Source organism: Alligator mississippiensis, chromosome 4 (genome assembly GCF_030867095.1).
Source record: "Alligator mississippiensis isolate rAllMis1 chromosome 4, rAllMis1, whole genome shotgun sequence".
Taxonomy (NCBI): Eukaryota; Metazoa; Chordata; order Crocodylia; family Alligatoridae; genus Alligator; species Alligator mississippiensis.
In genome coordinates this window covers 165288058-165313676 of record NC_081827.1, presented here as the reverse complement: position 1 = coordinate 165313676, position 25619 = coordinate 165288058, and the positions used below count along the sequence as shown (strand labels likewise).

Below are 25619 nucleotides of genomic sequence, written 5' to 3'. Positions count from 1 at the left end.
TGGATGACAGATAGCAGGGGTTAACACTGAAACAACCTGCATATGGGTCATTGCAAGGGATTGAGCCCAGGTCCATCGTGCCTGAAAGCATCCTTTGCCACTGCTGGAACTAAGGAGTAGCTCCCATGGTAAGATGTTAGAAAAGGGATGGAACAAAAAAACATACCTGTCTGCCTGAGAGGACATTATGAGTCTCCTAATAAACATACCCCAGCCAATGGGAGCTGCTTCAGGAAATCCACTAGAGGAGCCTTCACCTGTAGTCCTGAATTTCAATCCCACCACAACTGAGTCCCAATTGGTGACCTTACCCGCTATTTGTGTTTCCTGCTGGGAACATCCCCTGGGTGCCTAAGGGTCAAAACATCATGTGTTCCTGGGGGCTGGTGAGGCTGCTAGGCTCCCTCTCAGAAATTTCTTTCTGTGACAAAAGGATAAAGCACTTCCAGTGGGACGGATAGTCTCCATCGGTTTATGTCGGTGAGGTGAGGGGGATAAAGAGAAATGGAGGGAGCAATGTTAAGATTCTGGGATTATCGGTTTGGGAAGAATCTTTCCAAATCCAGCTCAGGAATAGCGGGTGGAAGGCTCATCTGTTTGGGGAGAGGATAGATGTCCAGGCAGTCCCCACAGATAAGGGAGCCAGTCTCCACAGATGTCCAGCCAGTCCTCTTCACCAACCATACATCACTTGGAATTCAGACAATGCCATGTTCCCATCTTGGCTTTGACTAGCATGGGCCTGATAGAGACTGGAGATCTCCTGGCCCTTCTAAGGGTCACCTGCACACAGCAGCAGAGCTGTTTGTGATACTGGTGGTTCCAAAAGTCAAGACTCTTGCTTTTGGAGCCAGAGGTCATGGGTTCTGTGCCCACTGACAGCTCATCTAGAGGGTCATCACTTTGGCATCTGGTCTGATGGGTCCCTGGTCTCATCCTTTATGCCCCTGTAGGACATTACAGAGGTCCAAGGCTACGTGCTGATTGCGCAGAACCAAGTGAGCCACCTGCATCTGGAGAACCTGCGGATCATCCGGGGCACCCAGCTCTACGAAGACAAATATGCACTGGCCGTCCTTTTCAACACCAGTCCCAATGAGACAGCAGGACTGATGGAGCTGGGCATGAGGCATCTGACTGGTAGGGAGGAGGGTTCCTGAGCCCTTTGGGGTGTGGGTGGCAGTGGCCTGGTCTCTTCAGTAAATACCCAGAATTATGGTGGTTGGAACATCCTGTTGTATCAGACTGGTGGGTGGCCCATCCAGGGCAGTGTCCCCTGTAGCTGGGATCAAAGGTCCTTCAGCTTGATACCCCTTCCATGCCTAGTCAGACCAGTGGTCTACCAAGACCAACATTTCCATCTCTCCATTGCTTTTGATCAGACCAGTGATCTGACAGTCTGCTGTTCCCTGCCCCAGTGACCTGAATCTGTGCAATGGCCAGTGTTCTGGCCATACCTGATCTGACTAGTAACTCATCTAGTGCAATATGCCCCGTTCGTGAGAACAGTGATCCCTCTCACCTTGTATCCCTGCCTCCCTGCTGTGACAGAGCTGAGCTGTGGCTCATTTACTCTAGTTTTTCCCTCTGTGATAGATCAGAACAATGGTCCGTGAAGGTCAGCATCTACTATGCTGTGCCATGTTAGAGCAGTAGTCTATGTAGGCAGGTGTTGCCAATAGTGCCGCATTGGCAACACCAATCACCAGGTGGACATGTGGCTAGTACCCTTGTTTCCTTACCACCAGATCCAACCACTGTGCTCAACAAGCCATGAATCCCTGTCCCTGAGAACAGCCAATGCCAGCTGCTTCAGTGCCCAAGGGTGCAATACCCTGGCACTGTAGCTATGTGGTAGCAGATTCCTTCCCAACCATTCCACAGTGGGTGAGTCTCAAGCATGAAAACCAACAGTCCCTGCAGGTCTGATCCTAGCCCAGGCATAGCTGATGCATGCAGCTCTCCCAAAGTCCACTGCCTTTTTGATCTTTATGGGATGCCTCCACCTTGCCTGTATCATTGCATCCCTTTCAGCTGAGAGCAGGATCCTCCAGGTACATCACATGGATAAGGATTACTATGCTGGGGGCAGCTCAGTGTCCCTTCTGAGCCAGTCTCTCACATCCTGGATGGATGGGCAGGCTGGAGAACAGGTTGCAGTCATGCCCAAGACTCTTTCACAGTTAAATCCATCCTTACAGAGATCCTGAAGGGCGGGGTGGTCATTCAGGGGAACCCTCAGCTGTGCTTCCAGGAGACCATCCTGTGGAATGACATCTTCCATAAGTCAAACGACTTCCGCCAGAACCAGATAATCGACAGCCAGCGGAACAGGACATGTGAGTGCCCTTCTTGGTTCCCTCCCAGCTGGAGGGGTCAGGTTGTCCACTGTGGGTGGGGAAGCCACAGCATGTCCAGTATGTCCAGCCTGGCCCATCTAGTGCCATCAGAAAAGCACTGCTGGTACATGGGGATGTGGGTCAGGCTTCAGGTGTGGGAAGGGAGCACAGGCATGTTTTGTGCATGGGACCTGCCCTAGGCAGCAAATTCTTGCAATGTCTTCCACATGCTTCAGGGCAAAGCCTGGGGCAAGGCTTGCTGTAAAACATGAAGCCTCAGCATGATCCAGACACCAACATAGCCTCAGCTTGGCCCATCCCAGAAGACTGGCTCTAACACATTGTGAACAAGTCCAGGCTGCTGCTGTGGACATTCCAAATAGGAGCTGAATCCACAGCCAGGGGGATCCAGAGATTTGGAGGGCTGGAGTGGTTCCTTGAGTGCTGTGGCTATGTTGTGTGCCTCACTCCCTAGAGCCACTATGCCCATTGTCACCTGCAGCCACTCACATCCCACACTTCCTCAGACCTGTCCCAGAAGCCTTTTCACCAGCTTAGACTGTGCTTCAGAGGAACAGCTCCCTGTCCAGAATGCCTGAAGGGGGTGCAGACAGTGTCCCAAGATACTGCCCATTAGCAGAGGACTGGAGATGGGGAACAGTGGTGGGCTCACTATCCCAGGGGCCTGCTGGTCAGCTTCTGAGTCAAGAAGCCACAGCTGGGTGGGAAGCAGATTTTTTACAAATGAGCCCCCAGACCCCTCCCTGGTGGGGAGTTTGTGCAGGGGCCTGGCAAGACCGAGGAGGTGCCCAAGGGATTGGGGCACGTTTTCCCCCCCAGCCAACCCAAAGCTTTGGGGACCCCCTCACAGCTTTGGGGACCCCTTCACAGCCCCTTTGGCTTCTCTCTGTGTATGCCCAGGTGCTGACTGCCAAAGCTTCTGCCCTGAAGAGCACTGCTGGGGAGCCAGCATGCAACACTGCCAGACACGTGAGTACCAGACACAGGGACTGTGCTGGATTCCCTTTCTCCATGGCACAGCTCAGCCACATCCCAGTCCAGCCAGCCAGCCAGGCCTGCTCAGAGCTGGGCAAGCATGTAGGGTGAACTAGTCCCCACAGCAATTAAGGTAAGGACTTACAAGGCTGGACTGGGGGCTGCTGGGAGAGGAGAGTCAAAAATTGGAGAGTGGAGGCACTGGGCAGGGAAGGGGTCAGGATGGATCCATGTAAAGGAGGGGGGAGTTGGGACAGAGAACTTGCTCTGCTGGGCCAGGGAGCCCCAAGCTCTGTGGGTAGAGTCATTATGCACCTGGCTTCCATCCTCCAATGACACCCAGCAGCACTTAGCAGGTGCCTCTGAGCTAAGCATATGTTCATGGTGGCCCCTCTCTCTCTCTGTTACAGTGACCAACATTATTTGCCATGGGTGCCCCAGGTGCAAGGGCAAGAAGCCAACAGACTGCTGTCATGAGCAGTGTGCGGCAGGCTGTACCGGGCCCAGGCACTCGGACTGCCTGGTGAGTGCCTGCCCACCTAGGGGTCTTCACGGGGGGTTAACTTGGAGGGACAGAGAACAGGCAGGATGGCGGGGATAGTAGCTCAGATGGGTTAGAGGGCAGGAGGAATGGGTAGAGGCTGGGGAGATGGTAGTGCAGGGGGGAGGGGGATGTGATCACCCAGTAGGGTAGGGCAGTAGGGCCAGGGGATTCACATGGTGGAGCTAGGGTGAGAAGATGTTAGTACGGGGATGTTAATCTAGTGGGATTAGAGGGATTGGGGAGCGGGTTTTTGCATGGAGAGAGCTAGCAGGGTGGGGGACAGGACATTCATGTACAGGGGGTTAAGGTAACAGTGGGAATGGTTGGTAGGACAGGGCAGGAGGGAAGGCAGGGTGAGGCTGGGTGCAAGAGATGGGGCTGGGAAATTGGTTACCCCAATGACTGAGGCCCTGGATTGGCTCACTCTCTCCCAGGCCTGCCTGAACTTCAATGGGAGTGACACCTGCCAGCTTCATTGCCCCCCGCTTGTCATCTACAACTCAGACACCTTTGAATCAGTGAATAATCCAGACGGGCGTTACACCTTTGGAGCCAGCTGTGTCAAAAAGTGCCCCTGTAAGTGTCACTCCCCACCCCAGGGAGGTCCCACTGGGGGTGGATGTAGGTGGGCTGAGGGAGGCAGCTGCAAATGCTGGGGCTGCGGCCACACATTCCTGTGTGATGGATACCCATGAATGGGGTGGGGACGGGGGTCAGTTTGCAAAGTTCCCCTTGCTGGCAGGCTGAAGTCCCAGCTGGGAGGTCACCATAGTCTGAGAGGCTTGCTTGGGGCTTCTGCAAATAGCATGCAATCCCCTTTGTGAATTATGAATCCACAAAGCTGTGGGGAACATGCATGCCCTCTGCTTCAGCACTAATCAAAATCCTTATGCTGGGATTAAGCATGTAAAGGGTTAATAGCCAGGGAGATGCATGATGCTTTGCTATGAGGAGCTGCTCTGGGGGCATCATTCCTCTACCCACCTCCCAGAGACACCCACACTGAGGATCAGGTTCCTGGATCCGAGCGTCTGGGAGATTTGAACCCAGCTCAGAGTTTAGGGGCCTGGATTGAAACCCTGGTTTGGAACTAGCCAGGTTTGTGTGAGATACCAGGCTCATGCATTTATCAACAATCTTTACCAGAGTCCCAATCATGAATGGCTCCCATCCTCACAACCCCACTGTAGCAAGCTGAGGCCTGGAAAGGCAAAGTGACTGGCCCACAGTTACACATAGAGGGTCTGTGGCAGAACTGGGACTCCAATCTGAGGGATGCAGTCCTGCACCCCAGACTAGAAGTCCTGATGGATGGTCCCTCTTCCTCTCCTGCAGATAACTACCTTGCAACTGAAGTGGGCTCCTGCACGCTGGTGTGTCCCCAGAACAGCCACGAGGTGACCGTGGACAATGTGCAGAAGTGTGAGAAGTGCAACAAGCCCTGCCCAGAAGGTAAAGCCAAGAGCCTGGAGCCCCCTCCTCACTTCTACCCAGAGAGAGAGTGGGGAAAGCAGGTCCAGCAAACAAGTTCCCTTTGGGAAGGAGGAGGAAGCATCTGGAAGCACATGCAGTCCCTGGGGAGTTGATATAGGTAGCAGTAGGAGGGGCTGGGAGGTGCCTCCATCCTGACAAGAGGGGTAGGGGGGGCATGGGGAAGTGTGAGGGTTAGAGGGGGTCAAAGTAGAGCAGTTCCATCCTGGGGTCTCACTAGTCTGGATGAGGGAGAAGTATCAGTCTCCCCCAGCCACCTGCCCTTCCTCTCTCCTAGCCTGCTATGGGCTGGGTGTAGACTTCCTGAAGGGTGTCCGGGCGGTCAACTCCTCCAACATCCACCACTTCACCGGTTGCACCAAGATCTTTGGGAGCCTGGCCTTCCTGCCTGAGACCTTCGCAGGGTGAGTAGCAGCTTCAGAAGTCTCCATCTCTGCTGCCCAGGCCTTGCAAACTCGGCATAGCTCCAGCCTGGGGAGCTATGGCCCTACAGAGTATTGGACTCTGGCTGGCAGCAGCAGGGGGGAAGGACTTGTGCTCATGGCATGTCAGGGCACCAGGAGCTGGCCAGCTCCAAGGTCTGCTGTCTGGCAAAGGAGCAGATCCCCTGCTCCAAAAGCACATGCCTCACCTGCCTGAGCCCAAGGGGAATCTCCACTCAGTGCAGCACCCATGACACACAGCTGAGTGACTTTGATTCTGTCCAGTAGGGGGCAAACCACTGCCACTTTATTACACATATTTTTGTCTGAGTCGAACGTCCCTGATGATGCAGCCTGGCTGGCCTGAGCTCAGTGTTTAAAGGGGTGCAAAGCAGGCATGACCCTGGGCTTCATCACTTCACACCCAAGCATCTGTTCACTCCTCAAAAATTTCCTGCTGGACCTAGCAGAAAGCATGGTGCAAAAGGCCTTGTGGAGGAGGGGGTGATTCCCCCATTGCATGATGCTTGGGTCTACCTCTGTGGGCTCCCCCCAGAACTCTGCTCCTTCTCCAACAGGGATCCCAGCACCAAGACAGCACCCCTGGATCCAGAGCAGCTGAAGATCTTTGAGACCCTGGAGGAGCTGACAGGTGGGGGATGGAGTCCTTCATATCCTGGCCTCTGTATGCTCACATGCATGTGCACACACCCATACACACTCATACACTTGGTCCCAGTGCCCTGCTTATTTCCACCAAACCAAAAGCCAAAGTTGCATCTTCTGACATGCAGATGTGTTCCATTCTCTTGCAAAGCTGCTGGGATGGGATTGAATGATGGAGCTGCCCAAGGAGCTCATTGCCAGGCTCAAGCCTCTCTTTGAGGCTGAGGCTTTTGCTAAAGATTATGCGACACCAGGTTAGAAATCCTGGAGCTGCTGTAGTGTGTGCATGCAAGTGGAGTGCTGACTGGGAGCAGCTTGGGGCAGGTTGCCCTTTGTCTGGACTTCACTGTAAGGTTTTGCCAGCATAGCTAAGATCACATGCCCGAGCAACATGGTTCTGCAGATAACTTCCCCTGACCCCATTTTGGATACAGCTATGCCAGTCAGAGGGCTTTTGCCCCAGAGCAGGGGTAGGCAACATTTTTGGGCAGAGTGCCAAAATCACCCACAATCTTGATTTGTAAGATGTTGGCATGCCAGGGGTGGACGGCAGGCAGCCATGAAGGGCCTGATCCTTGTTGTAGCAGCGCAGCCCTGGCCTCTTCCCCAAGGCATGAGTGCCAAGCAAAATGCCTTTGTGTGCCATGCTCTGGCATGTATGCTGGTGGTTGCCTACCTCTGCCCCAAAGCTTCTGTGGACTGGAGAGATGGAAACCAGAAAAAACCTCTTCTCTTGCAATATGTAGCATCTCCTCTATGGGGCTGTATACAGCTGTAGCGGCAGCCTCCCCCTATCTTAGCCAGGCGTTGAATCATGTGGGTGATGGAAGTTGGTGGTGAGCCAGTGGGTAGAATAGATCCATTGCTGGTTTGTTGTAACCTGTTGTTCAGATGGATCAGGACATGACCCTGTGTGTGTTTCACAGGCTTCCTATACATCGAGTCCTGGCCAGAGAGCCTGACAGACCTGAGTGTCTTCCAGAACCTCCGGGTCATCCGTGGACGGGTGCTCCACAAGTGAGTTGGCCCTTGTGGTGGGGAGAGACATGCCCTCCACTGGGTCCATGTCCCCTGGGAATACCTGACCCATACAGTCTGATGAAGGAGTGGAGAGGCCCAGAGGTATTGCTCACTCAAGGAGCAGCAGAACAGATCAGCTGGTCCTCTCCAGGGGCACCTCCTGAGCAATGGGCATGGGGCCCTTTGCCTCTAAACTTCTGCTTGGTTGGAAGTCACCCACATATGGAATGAGTTTGCTCAATCTCAGCCTAGAGCCCACCCCTGCCTCTAACCACCAGCACAGTTTCTGTCATGGAAGAGCCTGGTGGGATGGTGAATCCATTCAAGATCTGCTCCCACTCCCTACGTGGGGTCAGCTGGGCCCCCGCTTGCTGAAACCCTCCGGTAATGCTGTCCTGCTCACCATGTACTGTGGCCATCTCTCTGCAGTGGTGCCTACTCCCTGATGCTGCAGAACCTCTCCATCGTCTCGCTGGGCCTGCGCTCCCTGCAGGAGATCAGCGGTGGGATGGTGCTGGTTCACCAGAACCCCAACCTCTGCTTCCTCCAGAAGGTGCCTTGGAAGGCCATCTTCAGGAACCCGCGCCAGGCCCTTTTCCAGACCCACAACAAACCCACAGATCAGTGTGGTAAGAAGGCAGGGGGATACAGGATGGTTGGGCCTCTGCTCCCTCTGGAACCCAGCTCCAATGCCCAGTTCAGCTGGGCTTTGAATGGCCCTGGCAAGCTAGATTGGCACCAGTGACTGGGGCATTGGAGGGTAGGCTTAGCAAAGAGCAATACATGGTGCCAATTTCATCCCCAAGCTCACCCTCAGGGCTTCTTGGCACCTTGATGCCAACTGTCTTGTCAGCTGCCTCCCTGCTCCCAGGTGCCAGTGGGTGCTGCCCTCGCTGACGCATATCCTCCAGCCCCAGGGCCTGTGGGTACTCTTTGCATTGACTGACGTCTCCACCTATTCCATCAAATGCTCCCCATTGACTGGCACGTGCACCCAGTGGGTGCTACCTGGTGCATGTCCCACACCCCTCATTGATGCCACCATCTGTGATCTCAGCTGTCTCTCCCTGGTAACCACTGATCCTTCATCCTCCTCTTCTGTCATGGGCATCTTCTGCTGCTCTTCTGTGTCTGGGGGAGTCCCTGATCCTGCTCACCTCCAAAATGCCAGGGAGGGTTTGGGCATTTCTGTAAGGGGCCATGTGGACTGAGTACCAGGCAGATGGGACTCTAACCATGGCCTCCTCCTTCAGAGAAAGAGGGGTTGGTGTGCTACTACCTCTGTGCCCAGGGGCTCTGCTGGGGCGTGGGCCCGACGCAGTGCGTCAGCTGTGAGCGGTTTCTGCGTGGGCAGGAGTGTGTGGAGTCCTGCAACATCCTGGACGGGTAAGCAGGGGCTCTGCTGGTGCAGGGGAGCTGCTTCTTGGCTGCATGCAATGGGCACCACATCCAATCCTTAACCCTGGCACCAGCCAGGCAGCCCCCTCTGCTGCCCCATCAGCCCTGCTGGGGCTGCCCTAGCTGGGCTGGGCATGTCTCCAAGGGGCCATGTGGATGGAGTACTTGCAGGAGCTGACTCCCCCAGGCCAACCACTGAGTCTCCACTAAGGAGGGCATTTGCCCTTTGGGGTGGGGCTGGGAGGGAGATGGGTGCACAGGTTGCTTCTTGACTCCCCTTGCATGGAGGGAGTGGGGAGCAGTCTGGCAGCCTATGGGCTCAGACCAGTAGGATCTGGGGGTTGTTTGGAGAGAGAGAGATACTCAACCTGCTTTGGAGGCACTTGCCTCTGCTCTGGCTTGAGGAAGGAGGCCCTTCAGCATGGTTCACACCCTCTTTGGGAGTGTGGATGGGGTCCAGATTGTGCAAAGTCCAGAATTCCCACTAGGTCCCTTAAAGACTTGGGCAGCAACCTTGGAGGCTGCTGACCTCATCCCAGTCATATCTGCTCACTGCAAAAGATCAACAGGACAGATCTGGGGTGTGGGAAGGGACAGTGAGTCCAGAGGCAGGTCTGGTGGCCCCTGGGGAGAGCCTCCATATGGGGCCCCCATTCCTGGTCCAGACTCAAGGGATTGGAGGTGGCTGTATCAGCCTGGGGCAGAGGGATATCCCTGCTCCCCTGTGTGGCTCCTCTGTGAGAAGCACTGCCAGGTTTGCAGGGAGCTGGCACTTACTCCCATTGGCAGTAGGGAGATGGGCCTGAGTTGGGACAGTCCCATGGGTTTGTACAGAGGCTGGGTCAGAGTCTGGTTCCTCCTTCTGACAGGGCTGTCCGGGAACATACCAACGGGACCCGTTGCCTCCCCTGTCACCCTGAGTGCCTACCCCAGAATGGCACAGAAACTTGCCATGGATCGGTGAGGATTGGTGCACAAGGGTAGGGGGGAGGGAAGGGGGGAGGGGTTGGGTGGTACACCCCCTTGAATAGAAGGGGAGGGGCAGCCACCATTTCTAATCCATTTTGATCAGTGTTATTGACCAAATCTTTGAGTTGTCCCTGGACTCCTGGGTTTCTGAACTTCCCCCTGCACCGTCTGTGTCCTCTATACTCACCACACGTCCTTTGCCCCAGGAGGCAGACCAGTGTGTGGCCTGCGCCCATTACAAAGATGACCAGTACTGTGTGGATAAGTGCCCGAGTGGGGTGAAAGCTGACTCCTTTGTGCCCATCTGGAAATACCCAGACAAAGATGGCGTCTGCCAGCTGTGCCAAACCAACTGCACCCACTTGTGAGTACAAACAGCTAGCTGGAGCCAGGCTTTGCCTCCTGAGCACAAGGGCAGAGGGGTTTGGCTGCATAGGAGAGAGCAAAACTGGGCTGAGTGACTGGGGGTGGGCAGAGGTGAGGATGTAGCAGAAAGCCCCCTTTTCCTCTTGCCTGCATTTGCTCTCCCCTCTTTGGATATGTTTCTCTTTTTCTACCTTTTCTTCCTTCCTCTCTCTTTCACTTTAAAATAAGGAATTGTGTTTTAAAATTTGTATGTGTGCATTTTGTATCTCCCCTTGTATTTTGGTATTTTTATCTATTTGTGCGCCATAGCATTTGTAGCTTATATTTTATACTCCTCACCTTTCAACTTTCAACTGAATGTGTTTAGTTTCATAAGTAAATTATACATTGTAACAATGTTAACAAGGGCAGGAATCAAACTGCCCTTCCCTGTATCAGGCTGGCCCCTGAAAGAGCAAGTGAATCAGTGATTGAACATGTAACGTGATTGAATGTGTAACATAGTAGCAGACAGCAATTATCACCTGGAAGCTGCAGATCAACCAAGGGAAGAACTCAACAGAAGACAATGTAACAACCGGGAAATCTCTATACCTCACTGATCAAGGGCTAGAAGCCCTGGCCTGAGTTAATCAATGCCAGGGACCAACTTTTGGGCTGAATATCTCCAGATCGACCGCTCCCAGAGTGCTATTCTAAATTCATCAATGGACTCCCAAACCTGCACGTACATGCGGATGACCCCTGGGGCTGACAGATGCCATCCAGTAACCACCGAGGGGGGGGAAGTCCCATGAGGGTCAATGACCCCTGGATTGGGCAAACCTGAAAACTGGGGAGTGACCAAAGTCTGCCAGGGACAGATAAAAGGCAGTGAAAAGTGACCCTCAGGGGCACCCTCTTGATCTCCAACTTGACCAGACCTGTCCAGCCAGAAGGACCAGCCAGCAACCTGCTTCTGGAGGATAACACCACGCTGAAAGAAGCCTCGACTGGCCATCGACAGCAGACTCCAGCGCTTGTAGGATAGGTATACCTGACTCTGTAGCTTGCTACTGTGTGTGTGTGTATGTGTGTGCATGTGTGTGTGTGGGGGGGGACCAGCCCCAAGGTTTATGATTTAACTCATTACAGTGTTTCAATCCGCCTAATAAACTAGAATTTTAAGGATCCCGAGTTGGACATTTGTAGCCAACATTATTTGGTGGAGAATGTGGGCATTATTCTAGGATTATTAGCGGATTGGTAATTGGGGAGACTGTGTCTCCAGATAGAACCCATGTCCACGGAGGTGGGTGGGCAATAGTCACCCAAGGGGGTGGGCAGACTCAAGGAGGGTCTGGATTTAGTTGTCACCTAAGGGGGTGAGCATATCTCAAGGAAGGGATTTGGTTGTAGAACTGCAGGCACAGAGGCAGAGTTGGGAGCGCGAGGGCTCAAGGAACTGACAGGCTTGAGGCATGTTGAGGAAAATGTCTTTGTTTAGGAAAAAAACCCCTAAGGTTGGAGCAGGAGGCCAAGAAGATAAGTGGGTACGGAGGGAGGAAATTTCCCCTCTCCATAGGGAGATTCTGAAGGGTGGACCCAGCCCATGGAGGGAGGATGTGTGCACCCCAGGCTTTTCCATAGGGGACATTGAATCCCAATTTGAAAGATTTTGCCTTTGTGAAAAACCCTCAGTTCAAAGGCAACACAGTGCCTTGGTCTGGCTGCTATGGCATGCTGTAAAAACAACAGTTGAGGAAAAAGCTCAGCGAGCCTCTGAAATTGAGGGAAAGGAGGAGCTAATCCAAATTCTAAAAGATAGATGTATTCAATTGGAAACCAGTAATCAGACTCTAAAGGGGTTGTCTCGGAACTTGGAAAATGAAAATGAGCAATTGAGAAAAATAAATCAAGACAATGCCCAACAATTGGAATTACTGGACCAAGAAAAGGCTAGCTGAGAAGCCTTGCAAAAATTAGTAAAAACAATGGCTAAAGACCAAGCCGAGAAGGGAACCAAGGCCAACCATGGCCCTTGTCTAAATACCATTAACCATTTAAAAAAGGAACTCCAGGAGCGCAGCCTGCAAGTAGCAGCTGTCATCCGGGGAGACCAAGCCAGGGATCCAGACATCCCCTTCAATCCAGGAGAGATTTGGGGTGGGGAGATGTGGGGAGATCCAGAGGATGCAGGGGAGCCCTCTCCTGAAGACCCTAAGTCAGATCAGGAGAGGACCCTGGTGCCTGAGGTGAGCGCAATCATGCGGACCTCAGTCACTCAGGATGCTCAGGGAAAACCCACAGAAACCACACAGGTAATGGTCCCCCTCAGTGGAGCTGATCTAGCAGCCCTGGGCAAGACCCTGGGATCTGCTAACATTAGGAATTTGGGACAGTGGTTACAGAAATCCCTGAATGTAGTGGACTGTGAAACTGTCAGTGTCTGGGAATGGCACCATCTACTAAGGGCTTGCACCACACCAGAGATTCAGGCAGCTATGAATCAGGAGGACAGCTTTGGGGGAGACAATATTCTCCGGAGCATAGTGGGTTTGGGTATCAGTTTGGGAAGAAAGACATTTAAGGGACAGTTTGGGGCTAGCCACCAGACACCTGGAGAACCTGTTAGGGACTATGTGATTTGGTGTGTTATGTTGGGATTGCTGTCAGGGACAGTTCTGCCCCTAGACAAGGAGAACAAATGGACATCAGACATAAGAAGTATAGATTACCCTCCTGGGTTTTGGAAGGAGGTACAGGAAGGCATGCATCAGCCCATAATTGGACTGATGGGGCCGCTCTGAGAGACTGGGAGATATGTGCTGGGAGAAGTCCTAGCCCGGGCTCAGGATGAAGAGAGGTTAATTGGACGTCAAGGGGGGGCGATTGTAGCCACTCAATTCAGAGAAAAGCTTAACGACACACCGAATTATATGGTTACCTATTCTAATGAAAGTGCCTACCCCAAAACTGATAGAGGGGTTGGGGGCCCAAATTATCGCCCCAGCCCACACTGGGTTAACCCGAGGGTATCAAAGGAAAGAGAGGGGGAAAATGGGATTCGGTCAGCAGGGTGGAAGTTTTTAATGCAGCATGGGGAACTGAAAGGGAAATGGCATGGAAAGCCTCTAGCCGAGCTGCTTATCAGAATGGCGGAGCTGACTGGGGAGGGAGCAGCACCTCCTCTTTCTAACAGGGTAGCGGCCTCAGCCCCGGTCTCTGAGGAGCACTGATGGAGCCCCCGTAATGGGACCCCTGAGCAAAGCCCTGGCTCATGGGAGAAGTTGGGGACCCTCAATTGGGATCCAGGAGGGAGACCTCGAATACCTGTTACAGTGGGAACTCAAGGGCATACCAGTGCACTCCTGGACACCAGAGCTGCGCTAAATGTATTTGGGAGGAAATGGGACCTGAAGCAATTTGAAACTGATCAAATTACACTCTGGTCCTTTACAGGGCAGGAGTCCACCAGGGTGGTGTGCACAGGGGTAACCACTTGCATCCAATTCCCAGAGGGGCCCCAAGAAATTAGTATAGATGGAGTTCAACAAGAGGGCTCCACTGAACAGTTGATTCTGGGAGCCCCCTTGTTCAACCGGGAAGGCTGGATCCTGGATCTAGCCAACACAGTTGTATGGTGAGCACAGACAGCTGACCCCTGGGAGCCTTGTGAGACAAACCCATATTGGAGTTGGGAACGGTGTAAGGGGGTTGGAGCCATTGACTTTGACTCAGGGGATGCGTGGGTGCAGCAGTTCCCTAATGTATGGGCTAGGAGTAAAAGTGACTGTGGCCAGATCAATGCCTGCATTAAGATCATAGGGGATCCGGTACCTCCTCAAAAACAGTATAGCTTCCTCAAGCAAGCAGAGGAAGCACAGAAACACGAAATTGGACCCTTTGTGGTAAAACAAGATATTAACAAACCTTTATTAACTAACATAACACAGTCTTTATGGAATGTCACTATCAATCTGCAAGCCCACAGTATCACCCAGCTATATCCGCAGTGTGGCAATTATGTTATCCCTCTGAATGCTGGATGGCAGGCATGGACTCAGCAGGTGATACAGGAGCCCTTCAACAGCTCTGGATCCAGTGGCCCACGACACCGACGATCACTAGACACCATACTGGTAGCAATCGGAACTGATACTGGTGTCCTAAATACCATCAATACAGAGGTGCTCCGGAACAAATTGGCAACAGTTGGAAATCTGCTTCACCAATTGGATGAACCTACAAGGGACAATTTTGAAACCTCCACTCAGCTAAGTGTTTCTATTGCCTCCCTCATGCAGTGGATAACTCAAGTGGCTTCTCAGGTCTCCCAGACCCTAATTGAAGAGGTCATAGCCCTGGGGCGAAATGTCTCTCTTGCCCTCATGTGTACCCAGGCCCAGGTATGGTACCTAGACACAATTAAGGGCATCATACTTCAAGGCATGGAAGGACACATTCCCACAGAACTACAAAACCTGCTAATAAATGAAACCAGGCAGCCTTCACAGTTAACCCCTTATAACCGGCTAATACAATTCAGGTTTGATCCAAATTTGTGGTCTATCAATCTCATAATCATGGGGGTGGTTAGTGGGAAGATAAATCAAGTATTCCCAATCATAACATTGGGAAGCCGGATCAATGATACATTCATGATCCCACAGACAGGCAAACATTGGGGTCTAAAGCAAGCCAATGGCCAATTTAAAGCAATTACTGTCAATAACTGTAAAGATGTTGGCTCTGGTTTCCTTTGTGAGGAACTCATGTTGCAATCCCAAACCCTCTGCTTTGCCCCTGACTTTTCAATCTGTCCCTATGTGATGTTCAAAGACCCCAGTGTTCATTCTTTGCTCACCAGTATTGGTTTTGGATGTGTCTGCCTCTGCACCATATGTCCCTCTATCACCGTGAATGAGTTTTATAATATTACTGACCTACAGCACAACCTCTGTCTGTGTAATGTCAGATCCATTACAGGGTGTGACATACAGTATAAAAGAAAAGACATGCATCAGTCTCTCACCGCACAGTACAGCCTCTTCAAACCTAAACTCACTCCAGTCTACTTAGGCATGTCCCCCCAAGCCCTCAGACATGCCATCACACACCCAGAAATCCAACAGGCCTTACAAGCATTACAGTCCCAAGCCAATAAAACCTACACTATTATCCAAACTAACAACCACCAAGTTACCCAGGTACTCACCAAAATCAAACAAATCACCCACTACAGCCCTTGGGAGACCCTCCTGGGCTGGTCCCCAACTGCCACTGATATTCTGAATCTCATGATGCACCACATTGTAGTGCTGTTTATCCTAATGATAATTTTAACATTCCTAATTATATTCCTGTATTGCAGACTTGTTTCCACCCTACACACAGTACATGCTAAAATAGATGAGGCTAAAATACTAGCCCAAATACTTTAGCGACATCACCCTTGTGTAAGGCCGATGTCAAGGGGAGGAATAATGTAGCAGAAAGCCCCCTTTTCCTCTTGCCTGCATTTGCTCTCCCCTCTTTGGATATGTTTCTCTTTTTCTACCTTTTCTTCCTTCCTCTCTCTTTCACTTTAAGATAAGGAATTGTATTTTTAAATTTGTATGTGTGCATTTTGTATTTCCCCTTGTATTTTGGTATTTTTATCTATTTGTGTGCCATGGCATTTGTAGCTTATATTTTATACTCCTCACCTTTCAACTTTCAACTGAATGTGTTTAGTTTCATAAGTAAAGTATACATTGTAACAATGTTAACAAGGGCAGGAATCAAACTGCCCTTCCCTGTATCAGGCCCCTGAAAGAGTGAGTGAATCAGTGATTGAATGTGTAACATGATTGAATGTGTAACATAGTAGCAGACAGCAATTATCACCTGGAAGCTGCAGATCAACCAAGGGAAGAACTCAACAGAAGACAATGTAACAACCGGGAAATCTCTAAATGTCACTGATCAAGGGCTAGAAGCCCTGGCCTGAGTTAATCAATGCCAGGGACCAACTTTTGGGCTGAATATCTCCAGATCGACTGCTCCCAGAGCCCTATTCTAAATTCATCAGCGGACTCCCAAACCTGCACGTTCATGCGGACGACCCCTGGAGCTGACAGATACCATCCAGTAGCCACTGGGGGGGGGGAAGTCCCACAAGGGTCAACGACCCCTGGATTGGGCAAACCTGAAAACTGGGGAGTGACCAAAGTCTGCCAGGGACAGATAGAAGGCAGTGAAAAGTGACCCTCAGTGGCGCCCTCTTGATCTCCAACTCGACCAGACCTGTCCAGCCAGAAGGATCAGCCGGAGACCCCCTTCTGGAGGATAACACCACACTGAAAGAAGCCTCGACTGGCCATCGATGGCAGACTCCAGCACTTGTAGGATAGGTATACCTGACTCTGTAGCTTGCTACTGTGTGTGTGTGTGTATGTGTGTGCATGTGTGTGTGTGTGTGTGTGGGGACCAGCCCCAAGGTTTATGATTTAACTCATTACAGTGTTTCAATCTGCCTAATAAACTAGAATTTTAAGGATCCCGAGTTGGACATTTGTAGGAAAGAAGGACTGGAGGTACCCCAGCAGATGACATAAGGCAGGAGACCATGTCACTTGGCACTGGAGATTTCCCCTGGCCCATCCATTTCCCATCAGTTAACCAGTCTTCTTCTCTATATCTTCCCCCAGGTGCACAATCCGGGACGAGGATGGTTGCCCTGTGGATCAGAAGCCAAGGTATTGTGCACCCCCACCATACCCACCTCCCTGCTCCTGCCAAGTGCCCCCACATGTCACTTATAGGGTTTTGCCCTCTCTTGGGGAATCTGGATCCCTCTGCCCAGCTGTACTACCACCGTCTGGAAAGGGAACCCCAGAGGAAAAAATCCCTTTTGGGGAAGGAGGCAGCCCTACAGAACTCCCAGGACCAAGATCTGGGATGGTCCTGGACAGATCATCCTTCCCTATGGGCCTCCCTGGGAGATGTGTCCTGAGTAGACCCTCCCTTCACCCCAATCCATCCCTGTCCTCTGTAGGGAGTCATATCAGTCTCCTTCATAGACTGACCCCCAGTGTAATTCAGCAGCCACCCCATCCTCTCCCAGCCAGGTGACATCCATCATTGCCAGTGTGGTTGGTGCCCTCCTGGCTTTGGTGCTTGTCCTCCTCACCATAGTGTGCATCAAGAGGAAGAGGCAGCAGGAGAGGAAGCACACGATGCGGCGCCTCCTTCAGGAGACCGAGGTATGGCAGAGGTCCCTAGCCTCATACCCCTAGTTCCCGGCCCTTGGGCTGCTCCCGATTCTCCATTTCCTACAGCAAGGGTGCTCAACCCCCAGGCCACAAGCGAAATCCAGCCCACAGAGCCATGGCATCTGGTTCACAGGGCTCCCCACAGGTCAGGAAATGTAGTGGCAGAGAAGCAGTGGCAATTAATACTGCCACTCCTTGGGGCTCCCCTGCTGCCAAATTCCCAAGTCATGCACAGCTAGATTGGGGCCTGACCATGCCCCTTTCCCTGACCTGGCCAGATCTGGGCTGGGCTTCCCCCATCCCCTCTTTGAACAGCCAGATTGGGCCCTGCCATGCCCACCCCATGTGCCTGATTGGGCCCACCAGCCAGATCCAGCCCATGGACGGAGCATGCACTGCCCATCCAACCTGCAGAGCAAAAAGGTTGACTGTCCTACAGAAATACAAGACAGGCCTCAGCAGGAGCTGACAGGTCCTGTGCTCCCTGGCTTGTGCCCTTAGTAATGCTGGTTCCCTCTTTACTGGCAGCTGGTGGAGCCGCTGACCCCCAGTGGGGCCCTCCCCAATCAGGCCCAGATGCGGATCCTCAAGGAGACTGAGCTCAAAAAAGTGAAAGTTTTGGGTTCTGGAGCCTTTGGCACTGTCTACAAGGTGAGACTGGGAGGGGGGCATCAGGCACCTTCCAGAGCATGCCCGATGCTTCCCCCCTGCAACAGTAAAGCAACAAGTGTTCAGGTTGGGAGTGCAGGGGCTGCAAGACTTCAGGGCAGGGTAGAGGGGTGAGACCATTGTTGTCTCAGTGGGCTGTGAGGAGCAGGGCTGAGAGCTGGGTAGATGCAGTGGGGAGCATTGTGGCTGGGAGCTGTTAAGCCCACTTACTCAGACACTCAAGCAGCACCCACAGGCTCCTGTGGAGATGAGGGGATTATTCCTACCCTGAGTTCCTTTATCTGGTCCTCACCAAGCAAGGCTCATGCTTGAACAGGCAGCTGTGATAGCACATCCCCATTTCACCAGTGCCAGTGCTCAGCCCTTTGGCCATGACCTTTGGCTTCACCTAGCCCCTACTTCTGTGCTGACTTCATGGGGCCCATGGGAGCTCTCTCTGGGTTGCTGTGGCAATGTGCCCATGGCTTCCTCCTCCCTCCTCAGGGCATCTGGATCCCGGATGGCGAGAGCATCAAGATCCCTGTGGCCATCAAGGTCTTGAGAGAGAACACATCACCCAAGGCCAACAAGGAGATCCTAGATGTGAGTGCACGTGATGTACATACACTGCGCACATGTGTTCCACTGCATAGCATATGCACAATGGCCTTGTGTGGGGACAGACTAACAAAACCAGCCATGCAGCTTCATTGCAAACTACTAGATCATAGACCCTCATACAGGTCCCCTCTGGTCTGAAGGCTCAAACCACTAAGCCCCAATCAACACTCCATAGCAATAAACTGCCCGTGCCCTGCAGAGCTACCCAAAGTGGCTCCTGCCCACCTGCTCCACTCTCATCCTGGGCACCTCAGCAGGTGGGTGTGATGAGTGGTGACAGCCTGCCTGGTCGTTACCCAGTTTGAACTATTGGGAAAGGGAAGGAGGGTGCCCTCATGCCATGTCCCTGTTTCCTCTCCACCCTGCAAGATTTCCTGATCACAGAGGGACCCCTGCAAGGTAGGGCCTTGAATCTCCATGGGGCCCCAGGAGAATCAAGGAGTTGGGTCTGGTCTGGTCTGGGAGTCTCTCTCTCTCCATGGCTGGGTGGAGCCTTCTGCTGGGTGTTTTTGTTTCAAACTCCCTTCCTCTCCTCCCCAGGAGGCCTATGTGATGGCAGGCGTAGGCAGCCCCTATGTCTCCCGCCTGTTGGGCATCTGCCTCACCTCCACAGTGCAACTGGTCACCCAGCTCATGCCTTATGGCTGCCTCCTGGACTATGTGCGTGAGAACAAGGACCACATTGGCTCCCAAGACCTGCTCAACTGGTGTGTGCAGATAGCAAAGGTAGGAGGATCCCTGGCAAGGTGGGAGGGATGGCTAATTGGCCTCATCACCAGTTAACACTTCTTGGGTGACTGAGTAGTACAGGTTCAAATCCCAGCTGAGCCCACTAGGCCATTTCCCACTCAATGAGTTTACCCTGGTTAGGCTTTCTTTCCTCTGCTCAGGCATTAAAGATCATATGGTCATGCTCACAAGCATGGGGCAGGCAGGGAAGGGGCTTTACAGCACTGCTGCCTCAAACTTGCACTGCATTCTGGTCATTCCCCATCCCAGAGGTGGCTGCATTTTTCCAGCATGTACCCCAGCGCTTGCATCCTCCAGGATGAAGGGTGTTATTCAAACCCAGGAAGCAAATTGATGTCAAAATGCAGCCACTGCCTCCCATCTCTGCAGTGCTAGAGGTTACTATGGCATTCAGTTCATGTGTGTGCTGACATCAGGCAGCTCTTTGGCACAAAAGGGCATTATTTCACATTCCCAAATGGCCTGCTGGGAATCAAGGGACTGTTACCTAGTGGGTAAAGCAGGAGGGTACAGGAGGACTCCTGGGTTCTGCTCCCAGCTCTGTCACTGACTTGCTGGGTGATTTTAGGTGACTCATTAGCCCTTTCTATGCCTCATTTTGAAGAGGTCTGTCCTCCAGAAGGGGTGGTTAGGTCTGATGTCTGCAGAGTGCTTTGAGACTTCCCCCCAGAGGGCACCGCATTGCTAAGGTGGGCGAAGCAGTCAGATAGATGGATTCCCTGAGAGCTCCAGCCCCAGGGCTGAGGGTCATGGGTGTCTGTGTTGTTCTCCCCTCCAAACACCAGGGCATGAGCTACCTGGAGGATGTGCGGCTGGTGCACCGTGACCTGGCTGCTCGCAATGTCCTGGTGAAAAGCCCCAATCATGTGAAAATCACAGACTTTGGCCTGGCCCGGCTGCTGGACATCGATGAGACAGAGTACCACGCAGATGGGGGCAAGGTGAGGCATGTGGGACCCAATTCTGAGAAGCCAGCAATGAGCCTGGCCATAATCCACCATTAGCAGAGCTCTTCCCTGCAGCAGTGTCTCATTACAAGCACATGGTGACTGTGAGCTGTGGCTGGCACATGAGCAGGAAGCCATGGGAGTCCCTTGCCCCCCCCCCCCCCAAGTGCCAGGCTGAGAACAGTGAGGCTGGGGCACTGTACCACAGAGGGACACTTGCTGGACAGGGAGGGCAAAGTGGCACTGGGTTGGCTTCTCCTCATGCTGTCCTGGCAGAACACCCCTTTGCCCCAAATCAGCTCCATCCTCTGCTTCCTTCTCAGCCCAGTCATTGCTATGGCACTAATGATACCTCAAAGCAGGGCACTAACCTAGAGGTATCAAACTCATCTGGCCCCAAAGCCCCACACACCAGTGCCACGTGCAGCACACGCTAGCCCTGGCCCATTGCATAGCAGGTGGCACCTAAACCAAACCGACTCTGCACACTGGATCTGTTACATAGCCCTGTGGGGCCAATCTGTGTGCCCCATCCAGGGCTGGCACCAGTGTGTGCTGTATGTGGCACATGAGGCAGCGCAGTAGGCCAGATGATAGGGCTCCATGAGCTGGATCAGGCCATGGGCTGGATCTTTGACACTGCTGCCCATTGCCCCCCCCCCCCCCCACTACTGCACACACGTGCCCTCTCACCAGAAAGGGGCAACTCAAATGATGAGTGCCATTTCAGTCTATCTAGGCTTCCTCCTCCTCATGTGCATGGATTCGGCATTTATTGTTGGCACCATGTCTGGGCTAATGCCTGTGACCTGGTTGCTAGTTGGTCTTTCTGCTGTGCCATTCTGATTGGTGCGTGAGCAGAGGTGTGTCCTGCAGCAACATAGGAGCGGGTGATGAACATAAGCCCTAATTGGGCTTACAGCTACTAGGCCTTTTTACTCAAGGAAGTGAACCACACTCAAATGGTCTGGTTCACTGAGCACTGCCTGTATGTACTAGCCAGGCCAATATGCCATAGTACAGGCTTTGTGGCCTTATTCTGTTTTTATGGTACTAGTGTATGGGGTAGGCCTGGGATCCATTTCTGCTGGTGTGAGACTGCAGGTGTATCTAGGAGTACTTGCTGCCATCTGATTCAATGGTGAAAGGTTGGTGGCAAGACCCAGTGAGCTACAGAACTAGAAAAACTGGTTAAATATTGAGATATGAGACTAGAAAAAGAAATATCAAACCTCAAAATATTTCAATTTCTAAATATAGCTGCACTGCCTTACAGGAGCTATAATTTGGATCCCTCTTTTTCTCATTCTGCTGTATGTGCTGGGCTCCCCAGCTGAACTTCAAATCCCTCAATGCATTGCTTCCCCTCAACCAGGGGGGAGACTGAGATGCATCAAGCGTGAGGTAGTCTGACCAGAGAGCTCAGTTAGTATTTGCTGTTACCTGCAAACTGCTCCATCCATGGATGCCAAAGCTCCCAAATACATACAAGGCAAAGCTGAACTTACACCACCCATGTTGCTCTCTCTTTTCTGTACTCAGGTCCCCATCAAGTGGATGGCTCTGGAGTCCATCCTACGCCGGAAGTTCACTCACCAGAGTGATGTCTGGAGCTATGGTACGTTACATCCCCAGCTGTAGGGTCTCTGGTGGTGAAAATCCTGCTGCTCCTGGCCCTGACATGTCTGACTTTCCAGGCGTGACGGTTTGGGAGCTGATGACCTTTGGGGCCAAACCATATGATGGAATCCCTGCCCGTGAGATCCCCGACCTCCTGGAGAAGGGGGAGAGGCTGCCACAGCCTCCCATCTGCACCATCGATGTCTATATGATCATGGTGAAATGTATGGACCTTTCAGTTTCTTATTTGTGGGTTGTATGACTAGGTGGCTTGTTTGATCTCCAGACTTCTACATGTGACTTTGAAGAATTCTTCACCAAAGGGCTAGGAGACTATAGTGTGTCAGGATGTGGAGAATGGATGAATTTTTTCTTCCTGCTGAGAGCTGGGTGGTCTCTTTTCTGGGTAAAGACCCTGGAGTTGGGTTATCTGTGCTGGTAGAACAGAGCTGGCTATGGAGAGAATCCACTGGGAGGGTGAGATGTGCTTCTTTCTGGGCTCTAGGTTTGCTGCTTTGTCTACTCCCATGGCAGAATGAGAGACAGGAACCACCCAAAATCCTTTAGGCCAGCTTTAAGTGTGCTGGATATGTGGACCACAGAAAGGTGGAGTCCCGTGTTCTGAGCATGAAGGAGGTCACTGCATACAGCACTCAGTCCTGGCACAAATTCCTGCTGTAGCATCTCCCATATGACGTTTGGCTGGCAGGCTCACTGGTGCATTGCTCTGTCTGCAGGTTGGATGATCGACTCTGAGTGTCGCCCCAAGTTCCGGGAGCTGGTCGCAGAGTTCTCTCGCATGGCACGGGACCCGCAGCGCTTTGTGGTCATCCAGGTATATAGAACAGGCCTGTGTTACTGGACAGCTTTTGGCAGGGTGGGCTTGGGGGTAGAGACTTGTGAGACTTCTCTTCATATCTGCCTTGCTACTGCTTGGGTCTAAAAATCTGTCAGTTGTGGTGTATACATCTGGGATAAACTCTACTCAACATGTACATGACCTGGCTTTATTCACCTCACTCTAATCCTCAGCAGGTCCACAGAGTCTCTGATCTCCACCAAATCTAATATCATAAATAAAAGGGATAGAACAGCCCTCAGGACAGCTAGTCCAAGGCAGGAATATCTCTGTCTAAACCATCCCAGACAAATGTTTGTCTAACCTGCATTTTAAAATTTCTAATGGTAGACTCCATCACATTTCTAGGTTGTGTGTTCCAGTACATTACCACCTTCAAAATTGGAAAACTCTTCCTAATCTCCAATCCATATCTCTCTATTACAATTCAGCCCATTATTTCTTATCCTGTCCCCAGTGGGCAGAGTGGACATTTGATCACTATCTTCTTGACAACAACCCTTTTTTTTTTATTCAAAACTTCTTGTCAAATGCTCCCTTACCTGTCTTTTCTCCAGATGAAACAATTCCAATTCTTTCAATCTTTCCTCCTATGCCATATTTTCTAGATTGATGGTCATTTTAGATGTTCTTCTCTGGACACTTCCTAGTTTATTTATGTTTTTCTCAAAGTGCAGCACACCAGGCTGGGTACTGGCAAAAATAATACGTGGTCTAGTGCAGGAACAAGTCAGGACTCCAGGGCTCCATTGCCTCTTGTTCACTGAGCTGCTTTGATCAAGTCAATTCTCTTTGCGGCTCAGTCTTTCCTCCCGAGGCCAGCAGGAGGTTACACATCTGTCAAGTGGCTTGGGTTAAAAGGTGCCAGAGAGGCCAAGAATGAATACAACCTTTAACGAAGGAGTGTCCTTTCTAGACAGTTAGGCACCTAGGTGCAGTCTTTATACGAACTACCTAGGGCAGAATGTATCTCCAGAACATATTGCTGGCAGAGGGCATTAGCAGCCAAGGTGCTAGCTGCTTGGCAGTCTACCCACCCACCCTCTCATCCTGAAGCTATGCTGGCTCAGGGTTCCCTGGGGCTTTTTATTCTGATGACTCAATAGATTGAGGAGAAATGTCAATGAAAAACCCTCTCCCACCCTTTCCTGCAGAATGAAGACAAGATGGGACTGGCCAGTCCCATAGCCAGCACCTTCTACCGCACCCTCCTGGAAGAGGAGGACATGCAGGATTTGGTGGATGCTGAGGAGTACCTGGTGCCTCACCAGGGCTTCTTCAATGGGGAGACCTCAACCAACTACCGCAGCAGGATCTCTTCCACCAGGGTATGTGCGGGTGTTCTCTCATGTGGTGGCGGTGAGGCCTTGAATTATCTTTGCCACCACTTTCCAGGCCAAGCCAGATGCTGAATGTGAGCCAAATCACCTTTGGCTGTATGCAAAAAAACTATGTGCAGGGTCAGGCCTAGGCTAGGAGAAACTCCCAGTGCTGCAGGGTGTGGTGTGGGTGACTCAGTCACTGGCATGCCTCTAGATTGGCGCTGGCCCAGGTGACCTGGCATGACAGGTGCTCAGGTGATAGAGCCCCAGGCCTTCACCTAAGATCCACAATGAGCCCCCCTCCCTGCGTTTCCCTAGCAGAGTTTGCGGTTAACCTGACTGCTGCTTTGTGATGGGGGCTGAGCTCTCAGCTAACTCAGAAGTATCCCCACAAATGGTCCTAGCATTGACACCTCCTGCCCCATTGCACCAGCCCCTCCTCTGCCTTGGCGTCTGGACTCCGTGCTGCCCCTGATTACTTACTCCATGGTCTGTTCCTTCCCCTACCACCACCTAGAGCACCACAGAGACCCAGGTGAACACAGAGGAGACTGAGGAACCATGTCCATACCCCTACCCAGGCCAGGCTCTCCCTGAGCAGTCAGAAGGGTCTGCTCCCGATTCGATGGATGGGGACTATGCCTCAAACAAAGCCCTGCAGAGCCTGCCTGCACGAGAGATGAGCACCCTCCAGCGGTACAGCGAGGATCCCACCAGCATCTTGAGTGACGAAAACAAGGGGTTGGAAGCGGACAGCTATGTTACACCAACTTCCCGCAGTGTGGCTCCAGGTACCGTGGCTGGGTGGAAGGGCTCTCCTTGAAGCAGGGGGAAAAGGAGCCACATTCCAGAGCAGCTTCTAGTGCTGAACAGTGGTGAACAAATGCGCAGAGATGGAACTGGGAGACATGCTCCTCCTAGCTCTACCATCAATTTGCTGGGTGACCCCATCAATCCCCCCGTTGCCCAGAAAACAGAGATCATTAGTCCTTTTGTCTCCTGAGGCCTAATTCATTAGTATCAGAAAATCATTTCTCATCTAGGGTATGTGTTTGGCCTGTATCTGAGCCCTTCCCCTTCTCTCCTCCTCAGTCCTCTTTTCTATGAGTGCAAAGCTATCATCACTCTTACAGGGGGAAACTGAGGCCCAGAGAGGCTAAGAGACTTGAGCTTGTGTAAAATGACAGAGAACAGCTCTGAGGAAAGCATCCATCATGTGGGGTGGTTTTGATTCAGAAAGGCTGTACTCGCTGGGTGTAGCCACCCAAAACTGTCTGAGGTGCTGGCACATCTTGGTTTGGGCACTGATATCAGTCCCCATATGATGCTTGCAACACTGTGCGCCATGCTGCATAGACACTACAGACATCTTCTGAGACCTGGCTGTTTTATAGCTAGCCTGCTTT

General features: G+C 52.1%; 1 protein-coding gene across 2 annotated transcripts in view; it reads left to right on the top strand.

Moving 5' to 3' along the window:
- ERBB2 (erb-b2 receptor tyrosine kinase 2) overlaps positions 1-25619 on the top strand; it is a 51747-nt gene that overhangs the window by 23296 nt on the left and 2832 nt on the right. For both annotated transcript variants that reach the window (XM_006275439.4, XM_014603659.3), the window contains 24 exons: positions 954-1140; positions 2202-2339; positions 3261-3329; positions 3746-3858; positions 4314-4455; positions 5215-5331; positions 5648-5774; positions 6371-6444; positions 7385-7475; positions 7908-8107; positions 8732-8864; positions 9746-9836; positions 10052-10209; positions 16883-16930; positions 17299-17437; positions 17975-18097; positions 18599-18697; positions 19256-19441; positions 20251-20406; positions 21955-22030; positions 22110-22256; positions 22770-22867; positions 24046-24219; positions 24731-25004. In XM_006275439.4, coding sequence (XP_006275501.1) covers positions 954-1140; positions 2202-2339; positions 3261-3329; positions 3746-3858; positions 4314-4455; positions 5215-5331; positions 5648-5774; positions 6371-6444; positions 7385-7475; positions 7908-8107; positions 8732-8864; positions 9746-9836; positions 10052-10209; positions 16883-16930; positions 17299-17437; positions 17975-18097; positions 18599-18697; positions 19256-19441; positions 20251-20406; positions 21955-22030; positions 22110-22256; positions 22770-22867; positions 24046-24219; positions 24731-25004 — 3160 coding nt within the window. The remainder of the gene's footprint in view (positions 1-953; positions 1141-2201; positions 2340-3260; positions 3330-3745; positions 3859-4313; positions 4456-5214; positions 5332-5647; positions 5775-6370; positions 6445-7384; positions 7476-7907; positions 8108-8731; positions 8865-9745; positions 9837-10051; positions 10210-16882; positions 16931-17298; positions 17438-17974; positions 18098-18598; positions 18698-19255; positions 19442-20250; positions 20407-21954; positions 22031-22109; positions 22257-22769; positions 22868-24045; positions 24220-24730; positions 25005-25619) is intronic.